This window comes from Corylus avellana, chromosome ca8, assembly GCF_901000735.1.
Source record: "Corylus avellana chromosome ca8, CavTom2PMs-1.0".
NCBI lineage: Eukaryota > Viridiplantae > Streptophyta > Magnoliopsida > Fagales > Betulaceae > Corylus > Corylus avellana.
This window is the reverse complement of record NC_081548.1, coordinates 17,037,331-17,050,037: the sequence shown is the minus strand read 5'-3', so window position 1 is coordinate 17,050,037 and position 12,707 is coordinate 17,037,331. Positions and strand designations below refer to the sequence as shown.

At 35.9% G+C, this 12,707-nt stretch overlaps 1 protein-coding gene across 1 annotated transcript; it reads left to right on the top strand.

Moving 5' to 3' along the window:
• Nucleotides 1-11,217, top strand: LOC132189748 (uncharacterized; the record flags this gene model as incomplete). Its single annotated transcript, XM_059604529.1, is given in 7 exon segments — nucleotides 1-107; nucleotides 1,609-1,701; nucleotides 1,851-1,918; nucleotides 8,093-8,165; nucleotides 8,825-8,949; nucleotides 9,067-9,174; nucleotides 11,118-11,217. Coding segments are annotated over 6 exon segments (558 nt in total), but the record flags the coding sequence as incomplete, so codon positions are not given.
• Nucleotides 11,218-12,707: the final 1,490 nt, after the last annotated feature.

The following is a 12,707-nucleotide window of genomic DNA, read 5'->3' as shown; positions in this document are numbered from 1 at the left end:
TCCCTCTCCCACCGTGGTCCTCTCTCCCTCTCCTCCCTTCAGCACACGCCCGCTTCCGACCGACGACCCGAGGAACCATCACCAACGAGCCCGACCACCAAAAAGGGGTACGCTTTTTTTTTTTTTCCTCTGATAGAAGATTTTTGTTTTTCGACTTTCTGTTTGGCTATTGTTTCCCCTGTAGGGCTTTTGGATTTGTGGTTGTTGTTTTTTTGTTTGTGTTGCTGATGTGGTTGATGGTTTGCTTGTATTTTTTGCTTTTGGGTTTCTGTTTTTTTTCTACAGATGGTGGTTTGGGTTTCTTGGTTTTGTTTAGTTTGGAGTACATATTTTTTGCTGGGAGATGGTATAGGAGACAATCTGATTTTCTGTTTGGTTTATTTTCCGTTTTGAATTTTAGAATTTTTTTGTTCTTTGTTGTTATTTTACATGTTCTTGCCTGTGTAGCTGATGTATTTGATGATTTTCTCATATTGTTAGTTTTTTATTGTAATAGATGTGGTGGTCTATGGTTGTTTTGTATTGGGGATTGAATATGTACCGTGGCATAAAGCTAGTCTTGATTGCAACATGTGTTCCGTTGAAGCCATTTAATCTTTTCACACATTGCTCCTTGAATGCATAAAGATGAAATCGAACAGAATCCAGAACAGGATTCTGAGATTTAATAAGCATCCCAGACAAGAATTAGACAAGTAAAATAAGCAACTTCAACTAAAGTGTGAAAAAATGGCCAAAGCCAGATTCAACCCACAAAAACATCTGAGATTCAGACCCAGCCAGTTTTAGAACAATCAAACTCATATTCGAATCCAAAAATAACTAAAAAAACCAGATCTGTGTGACAATACCAGAGGAGAAGAAATCAAAACGAAAAAAGAAAAAAAGAAAAAAACAGAGATAATCTTACCTCTTTTGATGTCTCGACTTGTCGGCGGTGGTGATGGGTCGTCGGATCTGTATGGTGGGAAGAGATGATGGGTTGTCGTGGCGGTACGGTGGATGTCGATGGAGATTGGTCGTCGGAGCTAGAGATAGTGGGGTACCTTGTGGCCGGAGATGGAGGAACTTGGTGGCCGTGGTAGCTAGTTGTTGATGGTGCTTGTGGGTAGCTGGTTGGCAGCGGTTGGTTGGGGGAGGGAGGCGATTGAGATGGAGGGAGGAGGAAAAAATTTGGGGGGAAATTTTTTTTGGGAGAATGAATATTCTCTTTTGTGTTAAACAGAAATCTGAAATTTTTAATTTTTTTTTTTAAAAAAAGGCCTGACGTGGGCCACGCCACGTCAGCATGGAGGGACTCCAGTGCACCGTGTAGAATTACTCTGCTTCTAGTGACAAGATCATAGACAAAAGCGACTGCATTGCTAGCTAGTTTTTGGTTTGGTTCTTGTCTGACTTTTGAAGTGGATATATATTATTACGTTTTTTCAATGCTCCTGGATTTGCAATGTGAATCACTAAATTTGGGTAGAATATTTGAAGGCTCGCAAAATCTAGAGATATGGTTACTGCAATGCTAAGCTAGTATCCAACTTGGGTATGTATGATTGTTGAAAATTCGGATTTATTTATTTACTTATTTATGTTTATGTTTGTTCAATGCTTTAGTATTCAGTGATGAGAATCAGTAAAACGGAAGTGAACTTGAGGAGGTTGCTTGCAGCTGCACCTCAGCAGCAAAAGCAGGCAAAACTTGTGCATGTATGTCTAAAGATCTCTGAGATGAAGTTTTAATCTGGTTATATTTCTTTTTCTTTGGGCTGTAAAGTTTCTGAGATCTTCTTTGGACCTTGGAGTTCTAATTATGGTGAATACTATTTATGGATGATATGAATCATGTGACTTTGCAGTATGTTGCTACATTACGAGAACAATTAGAACAACTGGCTGAAGAGAGGACTCCTGAAGGCTTACCAAGGTCAGTAAGCTCATTTTTGTCCCCTTTTTCTTTCTTTGCTTCTACTCTTAGTTCCTTGTAATATTGATGTACTGGTATATGTACTCACTTTATCAAAACTAACTCTAGAGTTTTGATAAAGTTGATCAAAATGTCTGTCTTTTTGAAATGGTATGTTTGAAGGGAAATGTGATGTTAAACTATATGTGTAATTTGGAGAATTTGTTTTGATATATCAGCAGCCAGCCTATTTTTCTCCTTAATTAGGGGTCTCTCTTGTATATTTCCTGTGAATTTAGGTTGCGTCCTTTTGCGCCTTTAATGAGATTGAATTACTTATCAAAAAACATATCAATAGCCAGATTTTGGGTGTTTTGAGTTGTTGACTAGAGAGGCCTAACTAGGTGAATGATGTGATCTCATCAACTTGCACATCTCTCTCAAAGTAAATGGTCATTGAGCTGTCAACTTGATGGAGTTGAAACATCTTTCTTTAGGGTGTATTTGAAGTTGGGATTGCAACCTCTTTGCAATATTGTGGCCGTTATGGATATTTAGAAGATTAATTCTTCTGTAACTTCGCGTCATGTACCTCTCTCTCTCTCTCTCTCTCTCTCTCTCTCTCTCTCTCTTATAGAGTAAATGGCCATTCAGCTGTGTAAAGCCTGGTAAATTATGACTTGCTATGGACTTTTTTAATCAGTATTTATGTGTACTTTTGGAAATTTTTTTGACCCATGTAAAAGTTGGTTGTTGAGGTTGGTGATGCCAGCCATGGATAAGTGGTCTTGGTCCTTGGAGACATGCAGCAGTGTTTGAACTGAATGAAATGTGGTCTGCGTTGGTGCCTGAAGCCTTGTCTGAAAAATAAAAAGCTTAAATAGGAGTTTCCTTTTTCCATGGTGAATTGGGTTGCAAATATTGAGGTAGGCTTTAATCGTTAGAATTTTGGTGGTTGGTTTTGGTGGTTGGTTGGTCAATCAGATGGAGTGTTTTCCAGGTAGAAGCATTGGAAGGAGAGGTCACAAAAATGAAGACCTTGCATGTAACACCCCTTTCCCATAGGAAGACGATATTACACATCACTTTTTGAGTTAGAAACATAAGGATATAAGAATTCCATAAACTGAAAATCAAATGAAAGCAAACCAAATGTCTCATAACAATTTAAATTTAAACCATCGTAAAACTGTTATTACAATCCACCCCATTAAAACTTAACCTCTAAACCCTTAGTCTCAACATAAAAATCACGCTGGAACAAAAAACAAACTATTGTGCTGCATGCACTTATTCAAATCCTCTTCTAGGTGAAGGCTTCCGACTTTAGTTTTCATGGCATATCGAACCATCCATGACATCACATAAGTTGTTTTAAAGTATAAAAAGAAAGGTTGAGTCGAATACTCGATCAGTAAATACAACATACATTAAATGAAATTGGAAACCACCTTTATTTCAAGAACATGAAAAAGTATAAGTCATCATTCACATGTCATAAACCTTATTTTTCCTTTAATCTTTTGAGTGGCCGACACACAATTACGCGGTGTAACACCCCAATCTTACATTGAGAAGATGATTAGCCCATATTGAAATGACATGTAGATTATAAAGATACTTATGGATATTAAATCACAAGTCCCACATTGGTTCCTTACTAAGGGTTCTTTTGGGATTGCGGTTTCAATAAGTGTAATTTTAAAAATTGTGTTTTTGAAATCGCTACTTTTTAAAATCGTAAAGGCGTTTGGTATGTTAAAAAGTATTTTTTTTTATCAAATATTTGTTATGCGAAATCGTGATTTTGGTTTAAATTCGTGGTTTTGCAAATAAACACCCCTAGCCTGCTTATAAAAATCACAGTTTTTAGTTTTTTTTTTTTTTTCCCCCTATTTTAAATTAAGTACTTAAAAATTTTTTTTTTGATAAGTAATAAAAAGTTTTATTGAAAAGCGTAAAGGCGCCCGGAGTACACTGGGAGTATACAACAGGATCACTTAACTAGAAATAGAAAATCGAGCAAGAAAATCATTATAACTAATCGACACCGGAAAGACATGCGCAATGGTCTAAAGATACAAAGTATGAAAGCAAGAAGCGAAGATGTCTTCCAAAGTCCCCTCCAAATCCTCAAAGCATCTATTGTTTCTTTCCCTCCATAAACACCACAAGAAACAAGTAAGCACCTTCTTCCAAACCGCTGCACTCCCCCTCGTCCCCGAAGACCACCAATCGGCAGATTATTGCAATTCCAAATGCCAAATGTCTTACATTTTGCGATATCTTTTAAAAACACAGATTATTCTTGCGAAATCGCAATCCCAAAACGTGCTCTAAGTGAAATTGGACTTTAGAGCATTCATAGCAGACTCCCTATATGTGGTTCTTTTCCCTAAGTTTAGGGAAAATGTCAAAAAAATCACAAAAAGCTACTCACAACAGACTCCCTAAATCTCCTTTAGACATTAGGATCGCCACAGTGCAACCCAATGTATTGGGTTGCACTGTAGTGATCCAACAGATTACTATAATCCTAAAAAAGCGCCACTCTCTCTCTCCTCTCTCCTCTCATGTCTCACGTCTCTCTCTCTCTCTCTCTCTCTCTCTCGCACCTCACCAAACGAATAGCAAAAATGCTCAATTGCACCCCTCTCTCTCTCTCTCTCGCACCTGACTTGAGGGCTTCTTAAGAATTTTGCAGCTAGGGCTTTCGTCGTGTGGTGGTAGCACTCTGACTCGGCACTGCTGGCACTCGATGGGATTCAATGGCATTGAAATTTGCTGAAATGATGGTTCGTGGGACTGGGGACATCCAACCACTACTGGCATTCAAAAATAATTTGGTTTCAGTGAGTTATGCAACAAGGTTCCGGTGAACTTGTTCTTTTGGAGGCCAAGGTCTGTGAGACCCAAAAAAACTAAAAAGGAAAGAAGCTTCATCAGATGGAGAAATAGGTGAGGAAAGGGAGAGTGAAGAAGTCAGGGAGCGATATGTCGAGAGAGAAAGAAGACGGAGATGAGAGAGATGGAAAGAAAAGAAAAATGTTTTTAGAATAAGGAAAAAAAATAAAAGTAAAAATATTATTTTAATGATATAGGGAAATGTTAAGGGAATCTATTGTGGCGTGTTTTTGAATAGGGAAGCAAAAAGTAGTTTTGTTTCCTAAATGTAGGGAAAATCAATGAAAAGCTACTGGGAATGCTCTTATAAGTGATTTTAGAGAGCTCAAAATTGACTAGTTCTTTTGGAGTGATAGCGTAGATGTGGATAGGTTTTTCCTCGGGTCGTTACAAATAACACCATGTGGTACTTGAACACTGCATGACATGGCCTTAACGAGGATGTCAGGGATTTAGGAGGGGGGATTGTAACACCGTAGTCCTATATTGGTAAGATGCATAGCCCACATAGAGTGGGTGAATTGTAAAAGCTTTTATAAGCGATTTTAGGGAGTTTCAATTGCAACTTGACTAGTCATTTTGGAGTGACAAGAAATGTGGCTAATACTTTTCCTGGGTCGTTACACCTTGTGTGTAAGGGTTGGCGATCACAAGGATCTCAACTCCGCTCCCATGGCCACAAGTGGAGCCATGCCTTGGATATGGACATCACTCGATAAACAATGGTGCACTCGAGTAAGCCATTCCCGGCACACCATACAAGATGGCTATCCCTACTCAGTAGCTTGGGTACCATTGCACATCACTTTATATGGCCAAGAAAACAATTTAAAACATTTCATGCATTCATACAATTGTTTTCCTTTTTCTTTCCTCTTTCTTTTTATTTACCTTTCTTCAAGCATGATAACATATTCATTGCATAGTGGAAGCATGCTCATTAAGTCATTTACATTTAAACCCCTTTCCAAACATATAGTTTTGGATGCATAAAAGGGGCTACCAAATAAAGGCTAACATTATATCATATACCTTGAAAACAATTTTAAGAAAAATATTGCATTGACATTTTGAAGAAAGCGAAGTACGATCATATCTACTTACCTTGTTCCTTAGCTTCAGGAATTCAACATACTTCACTTAGCAACCTAAGCAAACAGTTACGAACGATTATTGTCTGTTAACGGTTTCGTACTTCGTTTATTCTTTTCCATTGTTTGATCTTCCTAAACATTGCTTCTACACTAAGCGGCAGAACATTGCTTCCACACTAAGCGGCAGATCTGATTTCTCCTCTTTAAGACACTTATGTTTGTATTTCAAGTTTGATTACTTTCTTAAATGATTATCCTATGCATGTGTGTGGATATTATTATCCATGGATCATGCAAAGTGAGCTTATTCTCATTCTCTTTAGTGTGTAAGTCCTAACAGCCCTTACATCTAGGCCTTATAGGGTTTTAAGTCACCTTAAGATCCCCTAGACAGGTCTTGTCTTTGGCCAACAAGATAGGCTTTAAGGCCTCAAGGTTCAACTAATGTATTTATGTGTGTATGCTATAATTCCAGCAACGTGTCAGCAAAGATTACTCCGCTGTAAACCCTACATGTGTCTAATGGTTGCATGGTTTGGACCATTAGAAGGGCAAGTCAAAGAGGGTTTATTCTACTGTCACTTTGTTGCAAAGCATCTTTTTGGAAAAAGGCCCGATAACCACCTTTTTTGGTGATTGCAGTGCTGTAGAATTTTCTACAGCAACCCAATCTTGTTTTTTGGCCTTTACTCCGCAATGCAACACACTCAACTAGTCATGCAATATGTTGTGATAATGTCAAACAATCAGGCAATGATGCTCTATAAACCATATCAATGTCATTTAAGAGAAGAAATCATATCTGAAGCGTTTTCCTTGGTCCTGGTAGCATGCATAGGAAACTCAAACATTAAACTTTATTTCCATTATTCATGCTTTAGTAAGTTTCTGTTATGGTTCTTATAATAACCAACTAAATATCAATTACAAGGCTTGTTAGAAATCACACCTAAGCAAAATCTGGCCGTGAAGTAGGAGAAATCCAAAAGATTGATTTTAACATAGGAATTAGGAAAAACACAAAGGGGAAGTTTTTCTCAGATTTATTGAGAAATAATTCTCAAAAACTTGAAAGAATCATTGAAAACAGATCATGTGGGAAGGGTAGGGATAATTCGGCTTTGAGGGTTCCCCAATTCGGTGTAATCCAGCATGCTTGGGTGCGCTGCTTCTGTTGCTCAATCCGGAGAGCTAGTTGATATGCCTCTTCAATGCTAATCTAAACCAATAGAGTATAAACTCATATTAAGAAAATGAATTAAACAATGTAGACATTAGTTCATAATCTGAGTTTATACTCTGTTCTTGCAATAAAAGTTAGAGAATAGATTTTCCATTTAGTGTGAAATGATGATAATGATGTTAAATATGCTAATATTGTGTATAAGATATCATTATACTTTTAATATCCTGTATATTATGAACTAATATAATATTGATATTGAAGGATTTTGGTTGGGACTTGTCCAATGGCATAAAATGTTGACATTTTGCAGACCATCCAATGAGTAAATTTATTCTGTATCAGGTCAGTTTTGGACTATGAAGTCTTCTGCCAGTGATGCAGTGACATGTACTTGAACACCTAATATGTCAGGGGTCAAGAGCAAGATTGCTGAGAGTGAGAGGTCTTAGAATATAAGAATCCTAAGCTTTTAAGGAGATATGAACTAGCTTTGAACTTCTTGTTTAAGGTGTTTCATTAAGGATTTTGAAGTTAGCAAGAAATTTGAGTATTTTTTTGTGTCATTGTTTTTCCTGCAGTAAAATAAGGAATAAATATTACTTGAAAGATCAAATATGCATATATATTTTTTATTTGTTTATATTTTAAATGAAGTTAATGCTGCTGGTTGCTCTTTAGACTTCCAATGATACATTCTTTGACTTATTAGCTTTAAAAAGATGCTTAATGCAATCATTTCTTTAATAAAAAATGCTCCTTCATAAGATTTTAACACTTCTATCTTGTGTTGACTTGTCTTCCTTTTCATAATGGTTGATTCTTCATTGTTAATTGTCCTAGATCCAAACAAAACACTTGTTTGATAAGCATTGTTTTGGACTGACTTTGAATTGGTAGTTATCTTCACTTTGATTATTTGGATGTGCTGGTTCAGGCGTTCTACTGTTGATTTTATAGAGCTTAGGGTTCTTTTATTTGTAATGTGAATATCTCTTGAACATGTTTGTACAGGGTTTCAAAGGCTATGTTGAATGATTATTCGGAGAAGATTGAATCAATCGCTTCCAAATTAGCTGCTCCACTGGTGCGTGCATATTATTTAGCAAGCTACGAGTTGGTTTCCATAGGTACCTAAGATTATGGAAGTCTCCAGAGGTTATTGTTTAATTACTAATTTTTTTTGTAGGTCTCATTTATTTGTTGTGAGTTTAGATGAAACTTTTCTTGTGACTTGAATTAATTTTGCTAACAACAGATTGGATTTGTAAATCTGAGATTTCTATGACAAATAATGAGGCAAATTGTTGTTATTTTTTATTTTTCCTTCGAACATTATAATTAGATTCATATATGTTAATACCGGGCTTAAGTTTTCAATTCAAATGAACCTAGTGGGCCCTGGACCAAGTATTTTCTTGTATTTGCTGCTATCCATTTCTTTTAACTGGTGTGAAATCATGGCTGATCGGTATTATTTGATTAAGTTTGCATCTAGGTGGTTGGTCAATCTGTCTCTCTATCTTTGTTTCTTTATCCTTCTTGAGGTAGTCTTGTATATCTCTTCCAAAATGTTGTTTGCTTGACCAGACTTGGATAAAGAATCAAACATATATATAATACATAGAGGAAATTATACTTTACACCCCCTTATACTTTGACCAGACTTGCTTCTTTGTTCCTAAGACAAATATACATGTTACACATGGAGGATTCTTATACTGTAACCACTTAAACTTTTTACAGATTACTAAGCATGATACACCAGTATCTGAGGAGCCCTTTGCAAAGACTGCCATAAATGAAAGCCCTTCTAAAACAGGAGCAGAAAATCATGTTCTCCCTACTCCTGGACTAAGAAAAAGATTTGCGTATGTGAATCTGTTATAGTTGGAATTAATATGATTTGGTTAGCTATTCACGGCTAGCTCCTTGGCTCTTTTCTGTGTCATGGTTTGTTAACTTTAGACGTATGGTTCATTGACCAGGCCTGCATCAAACAGTCAGGATAGAAGAATTCCTGACAGTACTGAACCTGCTTCATCGACACCTATCAAACTCGATGCTGAAGCACAAGCACACATTGAAAAGCACAGGTACATTTGTAAATTTTTCTTGTTATGCAATTATGTAGATGTTAAAGGTCATTACATGGTTCTGGTTTTGCCTGAGGAGTGTCAAAAAATGCAATGTTTTTATATTATTGTTCGACTCTCTCACAAAGTGAATGCTGAGTTTACCTAGGCGCTTGGGCAAGCATGGCACCATTTTATGGATTCAGTCAAGGAGACTTTAGTGAGATGCTTGCCTTTTGCGCCTAGTGAGCGACTTTACCAAGGTTGCAGCCACTAGAAGTGTACCTCATTAAACTAACGACTCTTGTCTCTGATTAACTATAACTACCCTCAATCTATAAAATAGGATTTTCTCATTAAAGTATATTTGAATTTCCCAAAAAGAAAAACTATATGCATATAGTGCTTGGAAAATGAAGACTTTAGACCTAGGTCAAAATATAAGCTCTAAGAAAGACGCTCTTGTACTGTACCTACATCTGGCCTTTTAGACAAAGTCCTCTCAAGTCAATTTTTTCTTTAATTTAATTTAATTTATTTTTTTTTAAGAGGTTAATCTGGTTACATTATTTTATTCATTTTGTTCAAGATGTGCTTATGCTCTGTTCTAAACTTTATTATTTGCAATAAAGAAGGCCAGAGAGTGAAAATATTTAGTTTTTGTTGATGATTATGATGATAAGTTCGTGAATATTATTTATTGTATATATTAATATATATCTAATCCTATTTGAGGCACCTTTGGCCTTCGCTACCTTGCTTCAAGTATGCTCTTTTTTGTTTTTGTTTAAAAGAGATTCTTTCTGCACAACATAAACTATGGACATTATTGGGTGATTTGTTGTGGTTTGAAAATTGTTGTCAACTGAAAATCCTTATGCTAGTGGTTTTAGTGCTCACTTCCCTTGAGATTTTTGTAATGCTAGGGAACTGTGTGCCAAACTGGATAACTTTTACAACTGCAAGGACTGGTATTGACCTTCAACCTATTTGAGGGTTGAACCTAAGTGGCAATGAGCTTCAATTCAATTTTGAGTGAAATTTTACTTCAAATATTGATAATAAAATTAAAAGTGCCCTTTCCAGTTCTATCTTAGTGCAAAGTTACCTGCTGTGAACCTGGAGGTGTAAATATCGCCCTTGTACTCTGTCCTTTTGCTATCCTAGGAACTCTGTTCACTGGCTGAGCCATCCATCAAGAAGCAAGTGTTTCTCGGGGAAATTAACTCATCCTGTTTGGGAAATTAACTCTCCTCTCTGGAGAACGACCCTTGATAGCCACCGCATGGCTTACTTAGTTAAAATATATTCTTTAAATTTTAATTTTCTGCTTTGCTGTGTATATGGAAGAAAAGTAATGTTCAATGGATGTCTGAATTGAATTTGAAAAACCGGAGAAATGCTCAGATTTGAATGTGAATCAAAAAAAATTTTTTATAGAGATTTTTCATAAAAATATCTATCTTTTGGAGAATTAAATGTGGTAGATCTGGGTATTATTATCGCTTAACGCTTGTGCTAAGGAAAGCGAAAATGGTAAATAAATAATCCATTAAGTTCGTTCTATTTTGGATAATGTAGTAGTGTGGAAAATGTAAAGCTGTGTTTTTTTTTTGGTTAAAAGGGTTGCTTATCTGGTTGTATTTCCTTTGGTTTTCTTTATTACAGTTAAAGGAAGAATTTATCCCTAATTTGGTTGCAGAACTGAGCTATCTGCTATTAGTCTTAACTACTTTATTCGGTTATCATTGCATTCGGCTTTAGGATGTTCCTTGGTCATTAGGTTGTTGGTTCTTTTTGCATGTTGATTGTGTAAAATAACTAGTAAAGGTATTTACTACTATTGCTTGATGAAATTTGAGAAATGCTTTGGAGTAGAGCTGAAAAATATTTGATGTCAGTAATATCTATTATTCCACATATTTTTCTGTTTTATATCTTTTTTAATTTCTCTCCTGCCACAGAAACCTTCAAGAGGACTTGACTGATGACATGGTTGGGTTGGCACAGCAACTTAAGGAGCATAGTCTGATGATAAGCCAGTCCCTGCAAAACACTGAAAAGGTAAGAATCCATATTTTATGTCAAAGTCTTGCATCACGTTGAATATTTATAGTTGAACTACATGAGATGCATAGTTTTATAAATAATATACTTGTTTAAGGAGAATTTTGGAAGAATTGATCTTGCATGTTCTGTAGGAGGGGGTGGGCTGGTAATTCATTGTTCACGTGTGGACAACGTGGGCAATGTTACTAATATCCCCAGAAACTAAATTGCAAGTTGATGTGAAGCCCGACAATTGTTCACTTTTTAAAGTAATCTTATGCATTGTTAGCATGTCTAGATTTTTGGGAGATATGACGTGCTATGCCTCAGTTGAGAAGGGAACTCATATTTATGTCAATAAGGCATACTTCTTTCATCTCAATTGAGAGTCCCTTATTCCATTTAATGGTGTCTCAAAATTTATGACCCATTTAAAAGTCAAAAGCTTTTTAGTTTCTTAAATTACCCTTTAGAAGGAAGAATTTGAAATATTAGACAACTTTATAAAAAAAAATTTAACTTTCGAAGGTCAGTTTTGGTAGTTCATCACTTTTTCTCTAAACAAACATGCTTTAAATGTGTGTTACTGCAAAAAGTTGGATTTCACAAGTGGGACTCTCAGTTTGGAACAGAGAGAGTTAAGATGGCGTCCATAGTCATTTTCGTTGTTTGCTTATAACAATATTGAGTGGAGAAGGGTTAATCTTTGGTAATAGGAATTTATTAGAGAAGGTGAATAAATTGTAGCTCTAGCTTTCTGGGTACATAGACATAACTTTTGGATTCATTGTGATAAAAGTTTTTTCACTAAGATGTCGTGACATCTTTCTTCAGTTGGCTCAAATTGTTGTTGCCTCTAACAATACCTGTAAATTATCGGTAAAAGAATAGATAACAAGTAGGTGGTGGTTCCTTGATGTCTTAATGGCTTTCCACACTACCACTCCCTTCAACATTATTCACTTTTTATATCACATCATTTACTTTTTATTACTATTCAAATAAAAAAATCACTACAAAACAAAATTTTTTCACTTTTTAATACTACTTTTTTACTTTTCTATACCAATCATTATTATTTTTTTATTATTTAAAATGAATGAACAGTGCCTTGTTGTCCATGTTGTTTAACAAACAAGGCCTTTGTCATGCAATTCTATGTGAAAATTAGAGACTGAAAAAAGTTCACTCTGGTCTGTGACCCTTCTGCAGTGTAGAGTACTCAATTGCTTCATGATTACAAAGTAATCTTCTTGTCAGGATGTGTGGGACATATGTAACACCTCAATTCCACATTGGGAAGATGAATAGCCCACAGAGCACTCATGAGTGCTAAGTCCTACATTGATTCCTTAATAGGTGAGATTGGGCTTTGTAAGTGATTTTAGAGAGCTCCATTTGCAATTTGACTAGTTCTTTTGGAGTGATACGTAGATATGGCTAACTCTTTCTTTGGGTTGTTACAAAATGGTATCAAAGCAACCTAACTAGTAACATCATGCCAT